The sequence below is a fragment of the Boleophthalmus pectinirostris genome, unplaced genomic scaffold (genome assembly GCF_026225935.1).
Source record: "Boleophthalmus pectinirostris isolate CB_2022bp ecotype Guang Dong unplaced genomic scaffold, ASM2622593v1 HiC_scaffold_15, whole genome shotgun sequence".
In the NCBI taxonomy this organism is placed as follows: domain Eukaryota; kingdom Metazoa; phylum Chordata; class Actinopteri; order Gobiiformes; family Gobiidae; genus Boleophthalmus; species Boleophthalmus pectinirostris.
Genome location: NW_026571070.1, coordinates 19668676 through 19694243, shown reverse-complemented (window position 1 = coordinate 19694243; position 25568 = coordinate 19668676). Strand labels below are relative to the sequence as shown.

Below are 25568 nucleotides of genomic sequence, written 5' to 3'. Positions count from 1 at the left end.
CACATTGGTGAAGTTCTTTTGGCCCTATCTTGCAATGGAATAAAATTTTCAAGAAGCACTTAGAAATTAATTAGGAAAAAAATAAATTGTAGTGCCTCAACGGCAGAATTCAAAAGATGTAGCAGAAGAGTAAAAATGATAAGAATTGTTTTTTCATTACAAACTTACAAAGTTACTTGAAGCATTTATCTCCTCCCATTAAATTACATTACACCGGATGCCCTCCCTGACCTCTTTATCCAGGCTTGACACTGGCACAAACAGTACTCTCCTTTTTATTGGCAGGATTTCCATTGCTGCTTAAATGAATGTAAAATTTATTCCTCCTCTTATCTCCACAGGGCTCATCAGCACTGGTTGTGTTGTGCGAGCTTAAACCCCTGAGAGGTACGCATCACTAAAGCATACTTAACAAGAGCCCCTGGTGGAGCCTGTGAGGCGTTTAAAGGTTATAAAGTCTGTAGTAAATAGGAGCTTCACGGGCCGAGAGGGGCATTTCTCTGTGGAGGGGCCAGTTTTACCGCCACACATCGCCTGCTAGTTTTACCAGCATCCCTGAACACCGCTGTGAGAATGAAACAGGCACTAAGAACAGATATACGATCACATTCGTAAACAGCATGTGCTTCACAGGCTATCAGACATTTTTTAATTGGTCCTCTGGGACAGGACTTTTATTTATTATGGAAAGTCCAGAAGATATATTGTGTAACTGCGGTGACTGTTCCATGTGTGCTATGTGCCTATATGTTACTTAAAGGAGCTGGATGACATTGGAAAACACGCATTCTTACTGTGAGCTTGGTCGCTTCTCCACAGAGAATTTGTAACGTTACCTGGTGTCTCCATGGAGACAAGCCAGTGGTGGACTCTCCGCCATAGATTTGGCATAATGCACCTTTATCAAAATTGACTCTTGTGAGCTTTAAATCATGTTGTAATGTTGTTACCTCCTCAAAAACATACCTGGAGATGTATTTTGTTTCATTCACACAGATTTGAGTAACCCTGTATTGTTAGTCTGTCTACAGCTCTAAAGCTCAAAATGTTCTGTTCCACCTTGTGAGGTCATGACACATTCATCAGCAGCTATCTTTTACCTTTTGTTCGGTAGAGCTTGTCAATCATCAAAATGATTCAGTTGAAGGTGTTTGGGGTTTAAAAACCCAGTGGAGTGCATTTTGTATCACCAGAGTGTCAGCTGGTGATACAAATTGACAAGTGTTATTTTTGAGTCAGCCTAAAATGTGCAAGATTTGTGTGTTAAACATGTGTGAAAGAAAAAAAATACAACTCCGGTTATGTTTTTGGTGAGGAAACAACATTATAATGGAGTAATATGGGGCTTTTAAGCTGCATTTTTTTGTAAACAGATGTTCAATGTCTTTTTGATGTCTTAATTGAAAGGCTAGAACATATATTTGTCCATCTGTCATGTTGGTTTCTTAATCACCTGTGTAGACTCATTTGCATGTTCAATTACTCATACATATCTCTATCTATCATATTTGTATCAGCTCAGTGTATGGTTAGACTGTATGACCACAATTCAAATGCATTTTTGAACATATGAAAAAAGTTTCACTTTTTGAATGGAACACTTTTAAATGGTAAATGAATTCACTTTGTAAACTTCTGAGTCAATGCACTTTAGTATTCTTATTGTGAATTTGATCTGCAAAAATATTTTTCCTCCCTCAGATTCTTTGAACTTACCGCTTATTTGAAAGGTCATCAAGTTCCTCTATCTCCAAAAACACAATTAAATCCATTCAAAGCATCTAATCACCACTTTCTTTTTGCACTGTTGCTTGTTACTTCAAGGAAAGGGACACTGCAAATTAAAATGTTGTGGAAAAATACTATTATAATAATTAGTAGTTTGGTTAAAAAGTAAAACACAAACTAAATTCTTCTACAAAAAAGTTTGGTTTCAACTTTTTTGCCACTTTGTTGACATGAGTTCCAGTTTGAACCATTGAAAGCCATCGCCTTCTTCACAAAGTCCTCCTTCAGTGACGTGTGCCGAGTATTTGGACACAATTAATCTTTTGATTCGAGAGCCTGCTGCCTCCTCCTCTCCACTCGGCCCTCTTGTTTCAGAATGGTTTGTGCGTGTAGCCATTGCTGTTCCCTTTGCCAGATACACAGCACTAGACTCGAGTTCCCAAGCTGCCAGACTGCACACTGGCATGGTCTCTGATGTGGGCTGTAAATATTGATATAGTCTGTCATTTTGTCAAATCCTGGACTAACAAACGTGATGTGAGTGATGCTGTGGTCTATACAGGGCACAGAGGGAACATGTAGGGTTAAGGGGATAAAGAAGGAGCTCTGAGCTGTGTGTTTTTTCTCCACTGCAGACGCTCTGTTAATGCCGACTACTCTTGGCATAGCAATGTGGAGATTTGATTGCATTATCACTTATATGAATCACTTTAGGGAATAGATACTTAAAATTATCATCAAATAAAATAAGACCAGCATGTTTTTTTTTTAACAATCCAGCATCAGAAGACAAAAATAAGTATTTTTTTTCCATATATATGCATCTCATATGGCAAACTGGCCACAGTCCAGGATGTGATGCATATAAAAGTTGTAGCCTAGAGACATGTCCTATATCCATATTTAAGCGTAAGATTCATAAATTAATGTAAGAGTCATCTGACGTTTGACATATTTCTAAAACATCTGGCCCACTAATTCAGTTTAAAACACAAAAGCTTACTGGCCTTGAGCTTTTTAGAATGATTATCTGTAGTAATTTCATCATTAAAGCGCCCGTATCACGCTGTATTCCGGTCTATATTAAAGTTGTTTCCTCATCAAAAACATATCTGGAGTTGTGTTTTTTTTTTTTTTTCATTCATGCATGTTTAACAGAAAAACCCTGCATTTTTAGGCTGAGTTCTTCCTTCAAACGAAAAAGACTCTGTGATGTCATGTGGTAATACAGGAAGTGCTCCACTGCGTTTTTAAACTCCATCCACCTTCATTAGAATCATTTGGATTATTTCAGTCCTGGAATTGCAAATCTCTACTGAACTGAAGATAAAACGTAGCTGTTAACTTGAAAACTACCACTATATGACATCACACCATAGAACAGAGCATTTTGAACTTTGGAGATGCAGACAAACTAATAATGCAGGATTACTCAAACATTTTTGAATGAAGCAAAACGCTATTCTGAGTATGTTTCTGACGAGGTGACATTATAACAAGAGTCCATTTGTGTAATATAGGACCTTTAAGTTAACGGGTTAAATGAATGCTCTTAGTAACATTTTAACTCTAGATGGTTGTCTGATTAACTGTTGAAAAAAAGATTTATAGTTAGAGTATGTGTTATGTGTGGCCTTTCTGGTAGGCTTGTAAATCTTGTATTGTTTAATGAAATTCTTACCTCTTCCAGTGCCCTTTTCTCCAGAGCAGAAGTCCGCACATAAGCGCCCCTTCGTCCGCTCGCTCCCCATCTCCCCCTCCCTCTCTCACTTGCCTGCTCCCCTCCCTCTCTCTCTCTCTGGTGAAGGAGAACTATAGTCACTGCAGATTTATGGGAGCTGCCGAGTGCTCGGAGTGGTGTCTCCCTGAGGGCTGCTGGCTGCATTTGTATGCCAGGAATCCCTTTCAATGGCACTAAAAGCAAGCCCAGAGATTGGCACGACCAAAACTCCAGAGTTCGAATAAGGGAGACCAAGGCCTTCACTGCAAAGAAATTTAGAGTGGAAGTTTATTAAGATTAGCTTTGGGTGCTGGGAGAAGATGTTAAACAGTGTGTCAAAATGATAAAGAATGTACTGAAACTAATCATAACCTTGTGGCGGTGGTTTTATTAGAATTTTTTAATTCTTGGAAGTTTTAGGTATCTTGAGGACACCTTTTTGGCTCATAACTCAACTTCTCAGAAAATGTCACATCTGTATGACTAAAATAATCCAATGTGACAGAGTTTCTAATGAATGGAGAAGCTGAAATGAAAGTAGAAAATGCTTTGGTTGGCATAAATCTGTGGTATATGAACAGTTTATTGTTTTGAAAATGCTTTATTTGCCAAAAACAGTAACATGTTTATCAGTTACACCTTTGTTTTTAGCACTCTCTCCATCCTTTGCTCCTCATGCTAAGTCACTCCCCCTTCAGAGAGCTATCACAATCATCTAATGAAAGTTTGTGAAGTTGTTGTGTAGAGCTTCATATCATGCTTTTGTATACTTATGGAGAACTGCTGTGTGGGAACATTCAGAGAATCTTACAGCGAACTAAAGAGGGTTTGAATGGGGCTCTGGAAAGATTGCTACATTACACACACATGTATGGCACCTAAAACCTCTTCAGGCATGTTTTTGATGAGGGAACAACATTATCAAAAATCAATTCTGCATAATACCCCCTCTTTAAGGCATTCACAATTCCTTTACAACAATGCTATTTACTGGATAGCATTCCCAGTTGAGTAGTTCAGTACAGACTTGAAAAAGGCAGATGTTTTTGAAAGCTCCTCTCTGTTGTGTTTCCCTTTGAATCCAAAATCCCACATTTGTCACAGAGCCTGGAGTGCGTCCTCTCTGCGGCAGTCAGAGGAGAGAGGTGCTTTCACATGAAACAGTGTCTGACAGGTGCGCTTCAACTCACCCACAATGTATTTGGAGCTGGATTTTCTGCCCAGATGGAAAGCTCTTTGCTAAATTTGAAAAAAGAAGGCTGTGATGTATTAAGTTCAGAAATAGCTTGCAAAGGTAGTGATGAATGAAGAGACGCCAAGCAACCACTCCATAAAACTCAGCCGTGTAAGTGTTTTGTAACAGTCACCTACCTACAGTGTTCGGATTATTGCCATACATGGGAATAAGGTGATATAATTCAACATCACGTAATTCTCTCACCATATGATCTTGATATTTTCTTGGCAACCTAATTTACACCCCCATATAAGCAACCAAACTGACTGTAATGTATGTTTTTTTTTTCTTTTTTTAGTAATTTGAGTTACAATCGCAAAGTCACACTTAACTTGATCTCCTGTTGCCAGATCAACTCTCTTTCTTCCTGAAGAATACTGACAACTGCAAACAGGGAGCACCCCATAAGAGCTGCTGTTTACACCATGCTCTGACACATTGTCTATCCGTAAACGTGGGCGATATTAAAGTGGAGTTTATTTAGCATCAGAATATGAACACTTGGCACATTGTGTTATTGTCCATTCAAGCCTGACTATGCTCACCTTGTAGGGAGTATTATACCTCTGCTGGCATATGTTACCTAACAAGGCATAACAGTACAATTTTCTAGGGATGTAACAGTAACTGAAATATCGTGATATCGTATCGTCAAAAGTCTCACAATAATATCATGGGCTGTCACAATATATAGAATTACAAGTTTCTTAAGTGTCTCAAATGCCTTGTTTTATAGTAGCAACAGCTTATAAACAGAGAACTACATATCCCATGATTCATTTCAGTGCAGACATGAAGAAATATGTTTTTTTACTTGAATTCTTGGGATTTTGACAGTAATTACTCAAACCGAAATCTTGTCAGGGTATTTTAAAAGCAAAAAAGTGTCTTATTATTATGTATAATATTGTAATATCATGAGCCTCTCAACCATATCATGAGCTTTCCTACAATATTGCAATAAATATCATACCGTGACAATATCGTTATCGTGAAACTTGGATATCATTACACCCCGACATTTTCCCAATCAAACTATACGTCTGTTGTTGGTGTTGTTGTGTTGGTAACAGCAGTTAGATGCTATCCTTCCAAACCGTCAGGAATGGGCATTACATTTAAACACATAAGTGCAGAAATATAAACCTTTTATTTATTTATTTATTTATTTTTAATTTTCAGATGATAATTGGTAGATTTCACTTCAGGTATATGGACTATACTCGACATAACAACAATCTTCATTATCTTTTATATAACCACTAAATTACCCTCTCTAAGTTACTTATCACTGCCTCTTTTCCAGCTTTATACACACCACGTTGTGTAAGTGAATTTTTTTTTCTTTTTTTTTTTTTTTTTTCCAGTTGTATCTCTAGAATGTTTCCTTTTAAGCTAAAACTGTTACAAGCGCCTGACATGTGATGGAGCGTATGATGGATTTGCCCACAGTAACTTATCCTATCGGGTGTCCGGACAGCAGACAGGCAGGGCACCAGCCGAGACCCTTCTATTCGATTGGTCAGGGGTTAATGGGCCGGGCGCCATGACAACAGGCGTGTAGTGGATAAGATGTCACAGTCTGTCTCTGGACTATCTTTGGGAGTCTCCGCAGTGGACTTCTGGACTGTGTATTATTGAGTTTGACAAAAGGGTCCGTTTGCATCAAGTCACAATGATATAGACATGAAAATGATATGAATGCTATAGATGGAAAGAGATATATGCAAAACTCAAGTATGGATACTTTGCAGTGACATCACGCTGGGGTGGGGGGGTCTACATGTATCTATATGGAGGAATGTTCAGCAGTTTCATAAATTAGCAAAAAACTACAAAAACTATTTAAAGATTGACTGAAAACTTACAAAAAAATACAAAATTTATTTTAGCAACACAGCTTCAGGAGCCTGTGATCAGTACAAGTATTCATGGTCCTGTTTAGGTGTTTGATTTTCAACAAAAAAAGAGGTGAGAGTGACTAACTGTAAAACTCTTGGCTAATGCTAGCTGTAATGTTATTTACTCACCTGTTGTAGTTCCAGCTAAGTCACTTCTTTGTCGACAGATTGTGTTTTTAAAAAGATCAGATTAAAGTCTAACAAAGCCTCAGACAGAGTAAAGCCTAAAGTTAGTATCATCCCCATAGTTAATGTGGATGAGATCACCTACAAAGTATCAATTATGGGAGATTTCATGGTTGTTCTAGTTAGGGATGAGCACGATTAGTCGATTAATCGCTAATTGATCAGAATTTCGTTGATTACATTTGTTTTTAATCAAATGTAGGTTGCTGTGCATAGAGATGAGGCTGCGTCTGACACAAACACTGGAGTTGTAGTCTCACAGTCCTATGTTTCCACTTTGGCACCTCTTTGGAGATCACTGTACCATTCAGTGAGTGTGTTTACATGCACATCAGTGTCCCGGTTTCATCATGGTGCATGTATACGCAGTATCCCGATTACTGCAACATAAAGAGCTGCACACGTATGATCTCTAAAAACATGAACCATCTCCAACATGATATACACCCAGAACAAACTCACCATCATCATCATCAACATTCCTCTGTCACAGAAAGAACTCCTATATTCCACTGAGTTGTGTCCTTTAGTCTGACAGAAGCTGATCGCATCAGCGCTGTATTTTTTTTTTTTTCCACTTAGTTTATGCAAATTAGCCATGCAGTTTAAGTTTCATTGCTGTAAGACTTGTGCAAAACTGCATTAAACGCATAATCTTTAACAGGCTGATGTGGCTCTATAGTGGGTATGATTTATGCTGTAAAGTTGAGTTTATTTATGCAGATTAGTAATAATAGTAATAATGATGATCATTTTAATATAAAAACATTAATGATTAATCAAAAATCAATTGTTAATTCTCCCGACGATCAATTAAGAAAATTTTATCGAATGTCCATCCCTAGTTCTAGTAGTGGTAGTAGTTGTATGACGATCCATATGAGAGATTGTACTGCAGTATGTAGTTCAGTAGGAGGAGTGTACATTGTAAGATCATAAGGAAGATTTTATTTGAGATTGTGCTGACAAACAGTGAATGTGAAGCGGTATTTCAAATATGTAACTCGATCTAAACAGGTTAATCCTTGTGTCTGTGTGGCAGAAAACAGACACGCTATCCTCGGTTGTAAATTTAATTTTAAAGACGCCATTACAAGTGTCCATAGTGAAATTTACGGCCATCTTGAACGCAGCTAATTCATGTGCAGCTGTCATCCCCTGTCATAAATCCTGGGCTCTGATTGGCTAACGCTGTTGTCTTCTGTTGTGTGATTGGCAGAAATGGAGCCCTGGTTCTCACGCTTCAAGGCCGAGGGCACGGTGGATTACTCCCAGCTCACCTTTGACCCTGGACAGAACGAGCTGATTGTTGGAGCACGGTAAGACAAATACAGTGTGGTGGTATTTTGTAATGTATTTTGTGAAAGGAAATATGTTTGTTACTTTTTTGTATATTTTGAGTAAAAAACAAAAAGACAAAACATAAAAACACAAAACAGACAAATAATACCATATACAAGTTTTGGACGTGTATGTATTAGTATTTGCATTACAACATGGATAGACAGACTGGGTTACATCATTTGTCTTTGCATGTTGTTATTTTATGTAATGCATTTAAACTCCTGTACCACATTTTTTTGCCAAGTACTGATATATTGTATAAGCAGCTCTTGAGGTCAAAATAAGTCTGTTGTTTACTGTGAGGTCTGTATCTAATTATAAGTGTTTTGTTTTTAACGAGAATCAGGAAGTGTGCTCTCCACTCATCAACAACAATTTTGATGCTTAGAATGCATAAGTTAAATGAAATGCAAATGAAATGCAAACCACATAAAATTAACAGTAAAGGAAGAGCGCCTTTAAGTGGTGTCAATCAAAGTGTTACCAAAAAAGAGTAATACATGTAATAGTTTTAACTCTTTCACTGCTCAAAGCTTAATAATGAGGACAAAGTCTTTTTTTTGTTGTTGTTGTTTTTATCTTGCCAGATATAATAATTGTAATCTCAAAACCAAAAACAATATTTTCACCTTCAGATAAACTAGCTTTTTTCTTTTCTCTTCCATTTTGTTTGCCCTGACGTCCGGCCGCTGTACCTTTCATGCATTGGGCTGTGTCTGGTTTGGAGTGGCTGAATTTCAAAGCAGCGTTCACTCCTCTTTGGCTTTAAGTGCCTCTTTAGACTTGTGAGTGAGAGGTATGGATGCGTACTCTGGCTGCTTCCATGCACAGTGTATTTGCCACTGTTCTTAATGGTGGTGCTGTCAATAGAACGCAGAGGTACAAAGTGAACTGAAGATAACAGAGCGGCCAGGAGAGAAAACAAACACAGGCCTATAGAGAATTAGCTAATGCATTTCTATGGCCGGGATGGGAAAGGCTAATCCGAGAATGTGTAGGTTTATTTGATAGTTACTAGTAGGGCTGCATGATTTTGGGAAGAAAAAAAAATAAAAAATGTAAATTCAGTATTTTCTGACAAATATTGCTTTTGGATTTGCACTACATGGTTAAAAATGGGATTTTTTTCAGTGTGCACATTGTAAAAAACTCATTAACATTTGGGAGAAAACTGAAATATGAACTGATAAATGAATAGAAGAATCCCATGCATTTCAGAACATGTTTGTAGAAGTCTAAATTACAGTTACAGCAAGATTTATGTTTATGTAATATGTTTTATTACCTAAATAATTGCAGCCTTTGTGATTTAGATCCAATTTATAGTATTGTGCAGCCCTAGGCAGTGTTGCCATGACACTGGAACTCAATTTTGGTAAAGGAAAGTCTCTACACCATTTTTATTTCAGTTATAAAAGTAAAACCTTCTTTTTTTTTACCAACAGAATGTAATTTACAGCACAAAATAATAGAAATTTCCAGTATTACAATGTGGTCTTGTACTAGTTCTGATATAAATCCAGATCATTCTGTAGTTTTTTTGTTGTTGTTTGTTTTTGTTTTGTTTTAGTTTTTTTGTTTGTTTTTTTTTAGGAATGGTCCAAGTCTCATTTATACATATTTTTACCCAATACTGATCACATTTTTTGTCAGTCCGAATAGGCACATGATAAATCTTGAGCCAAAAATATCACGGCTCTTCTTAGAAAAATCAAATCAATTGTACATTTTGTTAAAATCAATGTGTGACAAAAAAAGAAGAAAAACCTGAGGTAATCCTATCGCAGCATGGCATTTGAAACGCTCACAAAATCAAATAAGACATTTAGTGGAGTTGTCCGCAGAGATGTGATGGCTCAAGTGTGAAAGTGATTTGATGACACTGTGTGGGTGGTGTCTGAGTATGACTGATAATGGAGCTGAGGAACGATCAATGTAAATATCAATACAGTAAAACAGAAAACAGGCCCACGGCTCCTCTCACACAGGTCTGTCGCTATGTCTGCCATCACACAAGTGCATGGTGAAGACAAAAAGAAATATTAAAAGATGTCTAGACTATGATTAGAAATACCTTCAATTCTATTTAATTGATAACCTACTTTGAAACCCTTTGATATATTAATAGAATATGGACTTTTCTACTAAAATATTAAAACATGACCAAATATTAACATTTACTTTTTATTCTTAGATATTAAAGAAGACATATTGTGCTTGGGCCTGCTATAGTAACAACAATAATACATCTTTATTTATAACACACTTTTAAAAATTAGGTTTACGAAGTGCTGTACAAGCAGCAATGAACAATGCAAAAAGCATAAAAATACCATACAAAAGGCACACAAAAACAGACAATGATGCAAACAATCTGATTAAATCAAAAGAAATAGAATACAATAAATAAGGAATAAAATCAAGCTAAAACCAGTCAAAGGAAGGTCAACCAATAAAAATGGGTTCTAAGAAGTGATTTAAAAGATGATACTGATGGTGCAAGCCTTATCTCCTCAGGCAGGTCATTCCGAAGCCGAAGCGCCCGGACCGAAAAGGCTCCAACAGCCTTCGTCCGGAGCCTGGACTTTGAAACAGCTAACAGGGACCTGCCTGAGGATCTAAGACTGCGAGAGGGCTCATATGGGGTGAAAAGTTTTGAAATATAACTTGGTGCGAGACCTAAATGAGCTTTAAAAGTCATCAGTAAGATCTTAAAATAAGTTCTAAAACACAGAGGCAGCCAGTGAAGGGAAGTAAAACAGGGATAATATAGATTACTACTATATAGTTATAATGTACGACACCCATGGATCATTATGTTATAATCTGCACATTTTAAATTGCAATATTAATCTAAAACAATGTAAAAAAAAATTAATAAAATAAAAATAAAATAAAAATTGGTGGTTGAAAACTTTGGTAACCAGTGGGAGCCGACATTGCTGTAAGTATCATTACAACAAAGAGCCATGAAGTTGTTGGCATTTCCAATGGATAACTACAGATCACACTGCTGAGTAGTAGATTAAAAATTATAATAATAAAAAATAAATAAATAAATGCTGCTGCTGAATCCTACGTGTATTGACGATTTTAAAAAATTTAATTGGAGAGAGCAATGGCCGTTTGCAGCTGTGAAAACAGAGGTTGATGGGTGTCTTAAAAATAAATGATTAAAGATTGCTCAAATATGCACGAATCATTCCAAATAAAACTTAAATGAGAAGGGGAAACATCTACAACATGGTTAAAGCTCTGAAAAGTCAATTTTGCATAATAGGTCTCCTTTAGAAGATCATTTGCAAAAACAGATTTGTACAATTTGAAAAACATGTTGAAAGCTTAGAATTTACTCTTTGTCTAGGGGTGTTTTCAAAAGCCGAATTTATTTTAGTGCAATAAAAATTATTCAATCCTTTTTTGAACAAATATCACCTAGACTGTAATTAATAATGTGTGTGTGTGTATGTAATGTAATATGCATGTAGTATCTTATTAAAAAGAAAAAAAACTGAGATGTCTGTTTCTGCACATGAACTTTTATTCTAGTTACTTTTATTAGTGCAAATGGTTGATTTTATTCTTATGACTTATATGCAAATGTTCTTTCTTTAAAAAAATCAAGCATGAATATAAAATAGAAATACCTTGACGCCTTTGTACCTTTATTTGTTGTGTTGGGGAAGAGTGTGAAAACTAAATTCAAAACTGAATGTCAAAGCTTGTTTAAAATCAATTTAATTCAATTGGTAAAAAGGTGTTCCATGGTCACATGAATAAAGACATTACAAGTTACATGTTGTTTGCCTTCACAGCCTTTCACATTTTCTACTTTCCATTTAGACACCAAGTATTTTTAAACAAATTTAGGCCGTGAGATGTCCTGACTTCCCACTCCCCAGACGCTTCATCTACTGGAACTCATTACTAAGAAAATGCTTTTTATTATGTTTAAATAGATTTAGGCCAGATGCAAATTTATTGATTTATCCAGGTTTGGGAGTAACACGATGAGTTGCGACTTTACCTTTGTTTTACATAATATGGCTCTGTTATTTCAAACTATAATGAGATGTCCAGACCTCCCACTCCCCAGGCGCTTCATCTGCTGGAACTCATGACTAATAAAATGTGGTTTATGAGTTTTCAGACCATTACTTTCTGTTTTTATCTCGTCTTTATCTCATTGTTTTTTGTATTACCCTCACATAGCAGTGTAATAATATGATACCCATTTTCACGAGGGTGCATTTTTCTTCATAAACATTTAATTGCAGCCTGCGTGCACTCTAATTCAAAGTAATTGTATATAATCATTGAGTTGTCTGACACATTGTTAATAGCGATGAGGCAGACTTTTCTCTACGGAGATGGTTATTTGTGAAAAGTTGCTAGTGCCAGAGAAAGTATTTTGTTTGTACCTTCTATATGCGAAGCTTGAGGCACTTCAGCATAAGGACCTATTAGAGTAAAGCTTTGTCTACTCATAGGCCTTGCTTTTCTTTCAAACTGTTTATTTCTCTTCACTACATTCTCCTTTCTCAGCGTGTCATACAGGTGGAACTACAGGAGATTAGACAAAACCTTAACCTTTTTATAGCTAACATAGAGCATTATGAGTGTTTCACAATCCATCAGAGGTGTGTGGGAGGTTTAAATGCACTAGCTTCACCTGTTTTCTGATAAAAATAGAGAAGGAGACGAAGGAAAAAGGAGCCTTTTGTGGTGAACGTCAGTGAAGATATTAAAATACTTTCAGCAGAATCTCATAAATATGTCATTAGTTAGTCACTGGGAAAATTAGGTGCATAATAAAATAGTGTTACTCAATATTAGAGGTCAACTAAAATTTTAATTTGAATTGTTAAAAGTGCATTAGTGTTGAAGAGGTTTGCTTTATTTTCATATATTGTCAGCTGCTATTGATCCTTTGCAGCTGCTATCACCAACATTCTCAGAGGGTGTGATGCTAACTGAAGGCACTGCTCTGTCTGGAGCTCTGTTACTGAGATTAGACTTTAATTTGATCTGTAATTTAATGCAGTCTGACCAGGAAGAGCTGATTTATCTGTGCTTAAATTATAGTCACTAGATAGCTAGCATCATCTAACAGTTTTTCAGGTAGTCACTTTCACCTTTTTTGTTGAAAATCCACACCTAAACAGCACCATAGATGCTTGTATTGATCACCTAAAATTGTGTTGTTTAGTTTTTTCTTCAGTTTTCACACTATCTTAAAACTTTTTGGGCTGATTTGCTAATTTGGGCATTGTGTCGTATCGTCAAAGTTCTCATAATAACATCGTAGTCCATCACAATATACTGAATTACAAGTCCCTGTGCTTAAATTAAGAGTTATGGTGCAGCAATAGCTAAAAAAAATAAAAAATAAAAATACAGAAGGAGCATGATCTTTTTCTCCATTTCAATGCAGACTACAATAAATAATAGAAATAATGGTTCTAAGCACTTTTAAGTCTTAGTTCTTTGGATTAAGCCTTGTCGAGGCATTTTAAGAGAAAAAAGTAGCATATTCACAGTTTTGTTAGCTTCCACAAAATATCACGATAAATATCGTACCGTGAGATGTATATCGTGAAAATATCGTCTCGAGAGATTTGGATATTGTTACATCGTGAGCCTCCCCACGATATTGCAAAAAATATTGTACCGTGAGTTTCATACTCTGACGATATTGTATCGTAAGACTTGGATATCGTTACTCCCCTAGTAACTTCTAAACATTCCACCATACACATACTTGTAGAACACCCCAAGCCAGATGTCATTGCTAAGTATCACTACTGAGCAATAGGGGTGTGCAAAAATATTGGCATATCAATATATCGTATCATTTATTGTGATGATACAGCATCAATATCAGGGGCTACTGTATCGATTATTTTTTGGTATATTTTGATAAATTATTTTGCTACAGCTACAGTTTTGTTGCTTGTGTAGAGGAAGGAAACTCATTTATGCAACACATTTGACATTTTCACTGTTTTGATGATTAAAATGGGCATGTTTCATATGAACTTTGCATAAGAAGTGTTTTATACTTTTAATATCGCAGCCATGATTTAGCCATTATTATTATTATTGAACCGTATCGAATCAATTTGTAATATATCTTATCAAATTGAAACTGAACTGTATCGAGATACCTATGTGGCTTATGTATCGAGGTATATATCGTATCTGCTTAGGGATATAGTAACTACAATCAAGACTAGACTTCTGTTGCTATAGAGACTGGGAAAGTGTAGTATTTTCAGTAAGACTATGTTAAACCAAAAGAGGTTTTAAAATGCTAAATACTAAATAATCAAAAATAGCATCCACAAAAAGACATAATAAAGTGTGTGTTTCTCAGTCTGCAGGTTCATTATCTATTGACTTCTTGCATGGACACATTTTGTACAACCCCAGCTCCACAGCAGTGTATTTGTTCACTGGTCTCTGTCTTGTTTTTCAGAAATCACCTCTTCAGACTGAACCTGGAGGACCTGACACTGATCCAGGTGAGTCCCTCCAGCCGCTGCGTCTGACTCAGGGCTCTCACTTCAGACAGGAATCACATACAAACCACCAAACACAGCGTTACCATGGCGTCCTGCTGCTCAAATCAGTTACAGTAAAGCGCTTTAGTGTCACACATTTTCTAACAGTGATTTTGTCAAGCATGCAGGCTCTATGCTGTTTGTGTTGATGTCCTTGACATTTTGAACCACAGTATTCAGATTCAGTGTTGTTATAGTTAATGTCAAGTATGAGCTACATTTCATTAAATAATAACCTACGTAAAGTGCTGCTTATATTTTGATCAGTTAAGTCTTGTAATACCAAATATTTGCTAGTATTTTGTCATTAATAAAACCACTAGGAATTAAAAATCTTCAGTAACTGTATTGTCAAATAATATTAGCACTTTCTCCTGGCTTTTTAAAGACTTAACATGTGATAAATTCCATTTTGAATGCTGTCCTTAGTCAAAAGAACTGACTATCATGTCTGGGTAAATGTTAACTAGTTTTTCAATAGTCACAAAACTTGTTTGCTTCATTTCAAATACTGTTTCTATAATACATAACGTGATTTTTGTGGAATAATCTATTGTATCTAGCAGTATCTGACCACTATAGTCATCAAATTAACTTGTGTCCCTTCTGCTCTGGTTCAATATTTACATATCCTGTGTAATTGTTTTTGATCATTTTGTTGAATTTTGTTGTTCATCTTGTTGTATTTCAATACTATATTTGAACTCTGTCTTAGTTCTTAGTGTCTTTGTTCAGATTTGATTTATTATGTGTCTAACAGTCAAGCGTGAGTGAGTGAGTGTGTGTGTGTATGGTTGTGTTGATTTTGTCGTTTTGATGTTTATTTGAATTGATGTAGCCTACTGTCTGCCCTACTGTATCTATGAGGACCCCTTCGAAAACAAGATGGTGAGACATCTCAAGGGGCTTGTCCTCCAAACAAATAAACTCAAATTTAAATTCAAATACATGGTTTAAAGGGCCGATATTGAGCTACTTTCTGATCTACGGTATGTTATAATTTTTCCTCATCAAAAACAAACCTGGAGTTGTATTTTGTTTCCTTCACACAAACCCTGCATATTTAGGCTGATTTCTTCTCTTAAATACTTCTTCTCTTAAACAGAAAACACTCTGTTCTACCTTGTGATGTGGTAAAACAGGAGGACTGTGTTTTTCAGCCCTGGAATAGCCCATCTCTACTGAACAAAGGTAGCTGTTAACTAGAAAATTACCACTACATGACATCACGAGGTGGAACAAAGCATTCTGAGCTTTTAAGATGTAGACAGACTAACAACTCAAACATGTGAATAAAACAAAACACAACCCTAGGTACGTTTCTGATGACTCAACAACATTCTAACATGACTTAAAGCTCACAAGAATCAATGTTGTTTAATACAGACTCTTTAAATATTGCAGAGTTATTATAAACTGAATGGACTTTCTAACACAACTGCCATATTCCAAAATACCATTGACACCAATTATTTTCTCCCCACCACATGCTGTCCTTCAAATGAGTGCATGTTTTTATTATATTTTTATATTTGTCAAACCCCGTACTTCCCCACTGAGAAAAAACATTTACGGACCGCACAATTACAAACACATCAAGGACGTGTCTCTAGGTTGTACCAGTCGGGATTCTTTGATGCTTGTTTTCTGCCATTTATACACCCCGGAAAACCATTAGAAACAGCGTATAGAGAGGAGAACAAAGCAGGCACTGGGGGTATTGCGTTGATACAAATCCGACTGGAATAGGAAATAAGAAAAAAAGAGGCTGGAATTTGTTGGATAGGACGAAATAAAACTCGCAAAACAAGAGGATTGGAAAAGCCGTGAGTGCCATAGACATAGGGAAGAAAGCCAGCGCTGCCCCCTATGGTGTTAAATGAGGGTGCATGCGGCGGTGTTCTTTGTGTAGACCCATCCTCTGGCACACACATGCTTTTAAAAGATGTTCAGTGTGCCTTTCGGAGCACCCAATCTTCTGTTCTTTCCTCACTGCCGCCTGCTGTATTGCCCCAGAAGCGGGAACAAGAAATTCCGACCGGCCCCAATCAAAGGCTCATCTCCAGCTTGTCTTCCCTCGTGAGGCCTCTGTAATCCTCGGCTGGATCTTGGGGCCAATTTAAGGCGGACTTGTGTTTAAGGTGCCCTGCTTTGCATCAGACTATAGACCAGGAACTAAAGGGAGTCAAGGGGGAGGGCCAATCCAAATACTTTTAAACCATCAAATCTTTTTCTTTTTTCTTTTTTCTATCCTGATGTTAAATGAGACTTTAATTGCTGATTGATCTGAATGTTTGTGCAGTGGTTAACACGCTGTGTAAAGTTTAAATGAGGTCTGAAAACATGCTCTTAACTAAAAGTACTTTTCATTTACTTTCGTTTAATTTTCAAGCCTCATCTGATTTTTAAACATGGCACTTACCTGTTTTTGAAATTGAAATGTTAAACTTGTGTTTATTTACTTAAAAAGTCATGAAATAATGGTAATGAGCCATACACAGAATTGATATATTAAATTATAGTGTTTTAAGGGATAAGTACCATTTTATACACAAGGATATATGCACTGCATGACACTTTTGATGGATGGGATGCCACTACCACCCATCTCCATGGAGATGTTGCTTTGCCCAGAATATTCCATAGTGTCATTAAACTCAACAGACATGTGGTGGACCCTCCTACATATAAGTTACATAGTGCACCTTTAATACATGCACTGATTTGAACTTTTTCTTAAAAGTCCTGTATTACACAAAATTGACTCTCGCAAGCTTTAAACCATGTTATAATGTGGTTCCCTCTTCAAAAACATCTTTGGAGCTGTGTTTTGTTTCATTCACACATGTTTGAGTAATCCTTTATTATTAGTTTGACTATTTCTCCAAAGCTCTGTTCCACCTTGTGATATCATGTAGTGGTAGTTCTCAATTTAACAGCTCCTTTTACCTTTTGTTCAGTGTGTTCCAGGGCTGAAATCATCCAAATGATTCGAGTGAAGATGTATGGAATTTAAAAACACAGTGGAGCACTTCTTGTACTACCACATGGCATCACAAGCTTGAGTGTTGAGTGTTTCCCATTGGAGAAAAGAACATATGTATTAAACATGTGTGAATGAAACAGAACACAATGTCTTTGATGAGGAAACATTATAACAGTTATATAGATCAGAAAATAGCTTAATATGGGCCCTTTAAGAGAATAGTACCTTAATTCCATCTTAATTTAGACACAAAATAAAGTTATATAACAAACTTCTCTTTACTGCAAACATTTCTGATCTGTCAAAAGATGTACTAGGACTCTGATCGCACCATGAGCGACAAAAGCACTTTGAGTGGCGCTGGTTGTTGGCTGTTTGTTACCGTGGCACTCAAACGAATTGCATCCTCTTACATGTTGAAAACAAGCTAAAAGCTACACCTCCGCTTGTCTTTGTGATTTCACCGTTCCCCGAAGCTCAGGCCTGTCACATAATTCCCAGTGGCAGTGATCTGTTCTGGCAGACAGCATAGAGACACAGAGAGCAGTACACTGTGTAAGGTCGGACTGGCTCATAGCCTGTTGTGATTACCATGGTATCATGTACACACTCCTTCTATTGTGCTGAACATACAAGAATACAAAAATACAAGTAACAAACATACAGACATGTGTCACCATAAAGTTGAAACCATATAAATAGGATTAATACAAGCTCTGTATTTTCTAAATCCATTTTACTCATCAACCAACAATTTTGTATTTTTGAGAAATTGAACCAATCTAGCATTTACATTTTATAAACTGTACTGAACTAATTTCCTCATAGAGGGATTATCAGACTATGTCACAAAAGCCGCTGTCCTGCCTGGTATCATGTCAGTGTCTTGTAAGACTTCAGCAGATTTTGGGCTTCCCGGGGGCGGGGCTAAGTGTATTAATCAGGTATGAGTAGATGTCCAGCTACTGAAGTTTAAGAAGCTTCTTCTCGTCATTTATACACCCACCTGCATTTAACACATATGGGCCATGAAGTCGTATTCCACTCACTAATGTTACTTTAGCATTATAACTTATTATCACACGGTGATAAACAGTTTTAGTGCACTGGCAGCAGCACTAGAGTTGCAACTCCATGTTATCCACATAGACAGTGGTGTTTCCTGCACTTAGGCTGTGTGCGCATCCCATGTTGCCAAACAAATAATCCGTCTATAATGAAGCGGCACCCTGGGGTCATGCTTTGCTGACTTAGGAATGAGCTAAATACACAGAAAAGAACATTCAAAAATGTGGACACTTTAACATTTCATTTGGTGTTAGTATAAGTGTATAAGACAGTAATATATTTTGGTCCTAACTGAAAAGGTTTAGTTTAGAAATATAGTAATAGTATATTCTCTTCAGGGCAACCTTTGAAACCTGGTGGGTGCTGAAGAGCACCCTAGAAAATGCCTAGGAAATGTCACCTCAAATTAGAGATTTACAACTATATATATATATATATTTTTTTTTAAATGGAATTTATAAATATAATTCAGTTTTGTGAGGTACCAAAATGTATTGTGCTGTATTGTTTTTTCATGATCTAAGCTTCATTTCAAAACATAGGAGCAACACAAGAACGTTGTCACATGAGACTGCAAGAGTTTGGTTATAAATAAATCTAAATAAAATATCCATAGTAAACATAACTTCTCACATAGGTTTAGTTACAAAACCTCTGTGTTGCTCCAAACATGCTCTGTGCCCTTGAAAGCGATTGTTGTGTATCGCGGTGGTCTTAAAGTGGTCTGGTCGTCATGGCGTTGTATTACAGAGGCTTTAGCAGGTAAGTACCAGCCAAACATGGCGGGCCTGCCCAGTCTATTGCTCATATCGAGTTGAGACACGGAGATCGATGTGGGCTGAAGCCAGTAACCATAATCTCCTCAGTAAATGCCCTTTTTGCTCTGAGCTAATGAAAAATAGAGGAACATCAGAAGTTGCGCGCAGAGAAGGGCAGCCATGCTAAGCCCTTTGAGAACTTTTACACTTTCATTGGCGGCGCTGTCTTTTTGAGGCCACTCCACGGATTTGGTCTTCAATAAATCCCTCAAGAAGAAAGGGTGCAGCCACTTAGAGATAGAAAGGTTGTCTTAAAAGCTGTTTACAACAAAGGCAGGTCTCACAGAGGAAAAGCTCACATTACGTGCTCTGTGTGCTCCATCTGAATAGTAATACAGAAGCTGAAGAGCAATGAGTCTGTCCGGGATTGGGGGAATATTGTTTTCTTTTCTTTTTTTTTTTTTTTTTTTTTTTTTTGCTTCTCAACAGCTTGAAGAGGTCTTCCACTCACTGTCACCCTCTAGCCTCATCTTCACTGATGTGGAAAACACTGTCAAGAACAAAAGGTGGCCACATTTCTCCTGCTCTGCTCTGACAGGGACTGCATGGGACCAGTACTTAGAAACACCAACTAAGCACCAGTAACTCTGTCATCAACTTGAGTATACTTACAGATACAAGTGAATAGGAACACTACCATTTATAAAGAAAAGAAGGAATCACTTTTAAAGGGCCCTTATCACCTTATGAGCCCTTTAAATCATCTTTAAAGGTCCCATATTACGCGGATCAATGTTATAATGTTTCCTCATCAAGAACATACCAGGAGTTGTGTTTTGTTTCATTCACACAAATCCTGCATATTTAGACTGAAATGTCATGTGGTAACACAGGAAGTGCTCCATTGTGTTTTTAAACTCCATACACCTTCACTAGAATCATTTGGATAATTTCAGACCTGGAATTGCCAATCTCTACAAAACTAAAGGTAAGAGGAAAAGTATCTAAACTTGAAAACCACTGCTTCATGACATCACAAGGTGGAACAGAGCATTTTGAGCTTTAGAGATGTAGACAGACTAATAATAAAGGATTGCTCAAACAAAACACAACTCCAGGTATGTTTTTGATGAGGTAACAGCATTCTAACATAGTTTAAAACTGATAAGAGTCCATTTAGTGTAACATGTAACCTTTAATCACCCTGATTGATACATGAACACAAACACTACCATTTGCTTTACTAAATCACTTTTTTTAAATTCAGAAGTTTTTAAGTTCAACATGTTTTTAATGATATAGAGCTGGGTGATACGCCAAAAGAAATGGCAGTTTTCAATATTAATATCCTGAATATATATAATACAGAATTGTAATACTTGTCATGCACTGAAACATAAAAAGTCAGATTTTTGTTTTCTTCCAAAGTCTTAATTCTGCTCCAAACCAAATGTTTTTTTACTGACAGAGCACTGGCTTTACACTGTCAATTTAAAAGACCTTGAAAGCCACAGATGGTTGTAAAAACATGATAATCAAAACTGAGTTTTAACCAAAGCTTTTATTTATTTTGTCGACCTTTAACATCTCTTTTCAAACAGTTTTTCTGCATTCATCATTCACTGTAAAACCAGCTATAGTGATGTAGACATTACTGTGAAACTGGTCAAGATGAGGTCCTCTTACATTATTGTATCATTTGAATTCAGGTTAGCAACAAATACCCACACAACGTACTTCTTTTGTGTACGTTATTGCTGGGCAAATAGGTTACATTTTATTTGCAGTATTTACACTGAAAGTAAAGTAAAATATAATAGCTATTGAGTCATATATTTGTATCTCCAAGGTGAATTTTCTGTTACACCATGGATGTTACAATCTGCTCTGTGTGGCATTCACTTCTCTTTCCTTCTTTAACATAGACCAACCTTGGACAAAACAGCCTTATTGTTTGTGTACATCCCATAGGTACTCTACTACAATGGATTGCAGTATCTTATGAATAATTGTACTATGTCAATGCGCTAACTTCCCCTTTAAAAAGTTTATATGATACAAAGACGTGTAAGGTCCATTGTGAGGAGTTCAATATGTTTTGTTGAAGTGTCAAATCAAAACAGGAAGCAGACAATATGTTAGTCTGTCTTAGTCAATAGAGCCAAGGATAAGGAGGATCCATGCATTGTGAGTGACTATTATTATAAAGAGACAGAAAACTAGATGAGACAAAGATGGAACAGTATTATATGTTTGTTATAGTTAAAGAGATAAAAGAAAATAGTCAAACAAATGGGCTTTTAGTGGTTTACTGACTCACATTGAGTTTTCAGGGACCTACAAGAACAAGAAGAGCTTCGTGGCAGCATATGCGTTTGTAGTGTTATTGTTTGTGAATATTCACCACATCGGCAATATTATTTTGAAGTGACTTTGAATTTTCTTGTGATGAAAAAAGAAAGGTAGTAAAACTGTGTTAACACACATCCTGTATACTTAGTTTGTGTCTCACTGATAATTAGAGGTGTGCAAAAATATAAAAATATCAATAGATTTGTTTAATGTGTTTAATGTGATGATACAGTATTGATATTGTGGGCTGCTGTATCGATATATCGGCAAGAGTATTTTTTGGTATATTTTACTAAATTATTTTATAAGAGCGCTACAGTTTTGTTGCTTGCTTAGAGGAAGGAAATGAATTTATCTGACATTTTGATTTTCACTGTTTTGAGGATTAAAATGTTTTTGTTTCATATGAACTTTCATATGAATTTTACAAAGACTTTTAGTATTACACCTATTTATTTTTTATTGAACTGTATCAAATCGATTTGAAATATATCGTATCGAATCGAAAGTGCACTGTATCGAGATGTGTATCGTTTCGTGTCCTATGTATTGAGGTATGTATTGTATTGCCAACTTCTTAATGATACCCAGCCCTACTGAAAATACAGTACAAGTTGGATAGTAGTGTTAGTACTTGCAGTATTGCAGAAATAAAATGAATATTGTAATAGTAGGGGAAGAAGTACGGGTAAATCTAATATGTACTGCAGTGTATTTTCACAGTTGTCGTATCTGAAGTAGTGTAGTGTAGCATGTGCTTTTGTAGTTAACAGTATTTTTGAATGAATTTACCAAATAGGAAATATTAATTTGAAGTGTTTTTAATGTTATGTAAAAAAGTAAAATTAATTTCAAAATCCTTGTTATGTATTTCCCCTCTGTCACTTCCAATTAGTTGCTGGACAGTTAATTATAGCCTGGATAATGACGAGCTACCGGAAAGCGTCCTCTTAAGAAGCATCGCTAATTCATTGATAGACATGGCTAACGCGCCCATTTAAATGCATGGAATACACAGTGGCATGGGATTAAGATATTGGTAATATTATCCCCTGTTTGGATTGGTCTCTGTATTAAGTGAGAGCAGCGCACTGGAACAGCCCCATCCACACTACATAATCTTTTACGAGGTTATTACGGCTACGACCATTCGCTTAGGCCTGACATCTAGACCAATTCTCAGTGCAAATGTTTCAGGCTCTTACATCAGCGGGCCCGTAGTGCGAAGAGTAAATATTGTGCTAGTACATCAAAAGATAATATCAGAAATTCATAAAAGAGATTAAATATTCCCACGCTGCTCCCACAACGCGCTCCTAGTCATTTCTTAGACAGCTGTCAGCAAAAGAATGTGTTCTGAGTCCTGTTTATGCAAAGTAGATTCAATATTAAGCCGGGGAGTATTATTAAGTATGCCACACCACACTTCATAAGACTTAGGCCTCTGTTGGGTTTGGTATGCACTCTGTTGTATTGTTAGATTGGCACACAAAGGGAGTCTGAAGAGCACTTTACTACCTATACTACAATTACAATGCCTAGTGGCTTTGAAAGTTACAAGAAAATAATAAATATATATGAGTTATTTTAAAAAGTATTCCTTATAGCCTGTCTTAATGTATTCTTTAAAGGTCCCATATTCCACTATGTTCTGAGTTATGTTATAATGTTGTTTCCTCATCACAAACCTATCTGGCGTTATGTTTTCTTTCATTCAGCATTCAGCACTGGAATTGCTAAATCTCTAATGAACTAAAAGTAAAATGTAGCTGTTAACTTGAATATTACCACTGAAAGACATCTCAAGGTGGAACAGAGCATTCTGAGCTTAGATGTAGACAAACTAATAAACATTATACGTTATAACTAGGGTTTGTAAAAATATCTAAATATTCATATATCGTATCATTTAATGTGATGATACAGTATCGATATTGTGGGCTGCTGTATCCATATATCATTAAGTATTGATGAAGTATGAGTATTTTTTGGATTAAATATACCAATAAAAATATACCAAAAAATAGTTGCCGATATGATACATACTTTGATACATAGGCCACGATACACATCTTGATACAGTGCACTTTCGATTTGATATTATATATATATTTCAAATCAATTCGATACTGTTCAATAAAAAATAAATAGCTGTAATACTAAAAGTCTTTTGTTACAGTGCTACAGTTTTGTTGCATGTTCAGAAGAAGGAAACACATTTGACATTTTCACAGTTTTGATGACTAAAATGGGCATGTTTTCTATTCACGTTGCACAAGAAGTGGTTTAATAAAGACTTTTAGTATCACAGCCATGATTTAGCCTTTATTTTTTATTGAACCCTATCAAAACGATTTGAAATGAGATATGTATCATATCATGGCCTATGTATCGAGGTATGTATCGTATCAGCAACTTCTTAATAATACCCGGCTTTACTGATTATACAGTACAAGTTGGATAGTAGTGTTAGTACTTGCAGTACTGCAGAAGTAGAATGTATATTGTAATAGTAGAGGAAGAAGCACGGGTGCACTGCAGTTTATTTTCACAGATACCCAGTCCTAATTATAACATGACTTAAACGTATAACATTATAACATGACTTAAAGCTCACAAGAGTTAATTCTGCTGAATGCAGGACCTTTAATTCTCACTCAGCCTCATTTTTTAAAGCACCCATATTACACTATTTTCTGAGCTATGTTATAATGTTGTTTCCTTGTCAAAAACATACCTGGCACTTTGTTTTGTTCCATTCACACATGTTAATAGATTCAAATAGAGTCAATATAAACCGGGGAGTATTATTAAGTATGCGACGCCACTCTAGTTCATAAGACCTCTTGTTGGCTTTGGTATGCACTCTGTTGTTTTGCTAGTTCTCCTGTACATCCCCCCCGTCTACAGCCCACAGTGGTATCTGCTGCACCCACCTCCTGCTGACAAAGCCTTTATTGTAAATGCGGTCGGGACATAATGGCTTATCTCAAGATAGGAGCCCATTAGTAGGCAGAGGTCATGGAGTGTTGCACTAAGCTGCCACTTACCCCATAGTGCTTGGCCTGGAGATTTAACAACAACCACATATGAAATTCAAGTTAAAGGTGTACTAAGTAACTTTTCTGAGGGTTGATTTGCCACCTGTTCTGCCTGAAATGTAAGAATGCATGTTTTGTTTTTTTTAGTTTTGTTTTTTTGGATAAGCTTAATGCCACATTGCGGAATATTACAAGCAAAGCAATCTCCATACACACATGCAAGTAGCGGACCCTCCACCCCACCAGAAAAGTTACACAGTGAATCTTTAATGTCTTGAATAGATTATTTAGTGTAGGCGTCAAATATTGGAATGAGAATACAGAGGGTTATTCTGGGTCGTGAATGTGGAATAGAGGGAATATATAATGTGCAAAATCCTACCAAATGAAGTTGTTTGTGAGGAGAGAAAATATTTAACAACACTTTCAATTGTAGTTTTTTCTATTATTGTTTTATTTTTGAAATAGCAAAAACACTATCCAATTTACCTCTTAATAGTTGTGGAAAAGGGTAATCACATTTATCCACAAAACTACAAAACATTGTTAGTGTGTAGACGTTTGGTTTAGGCTTTTAATTACAAAAAGTTCATTCTCCTGGGGCAGTCACAGCAAACTCCCTGTGCCTGTGGGGCTGACAAAAGTATCACATTCAGATACTAATTGATTAAAACTAGTATTGAA

The 25568-nt window shown here is 36.3% G+C and overlaps 1 protein-coding gene across 1 annotated transcript in view; it reads left to right on the top strand.

Moving 5' to 3' along the window:
- The window catches only part of sema5a (sema domain, seven thrombospondin repeats (type 1 and type 1-like), transmembrane domain (TM) and short cytoplasmic domain, (semaphorin) 5A), a 154116-nt gene that overhangs the window by 7690 nt on the left and 120858 nt on the right, over window positions 1-25568 (top strand). Inside the window, exons 2-3 of the mRNA XM_020925704.2 lie at window positions 7992-8091; window positions 14595-14640. Of these exons, the coding sequence (XP_020781363.1) occupies window positions 7992-8091; window positions 14595-14640 (146 nt within the window). The remainder of the gene's footprint in view (window positions 1-7991; window positions 8092-14594; window positions 14641-25568) is intronic.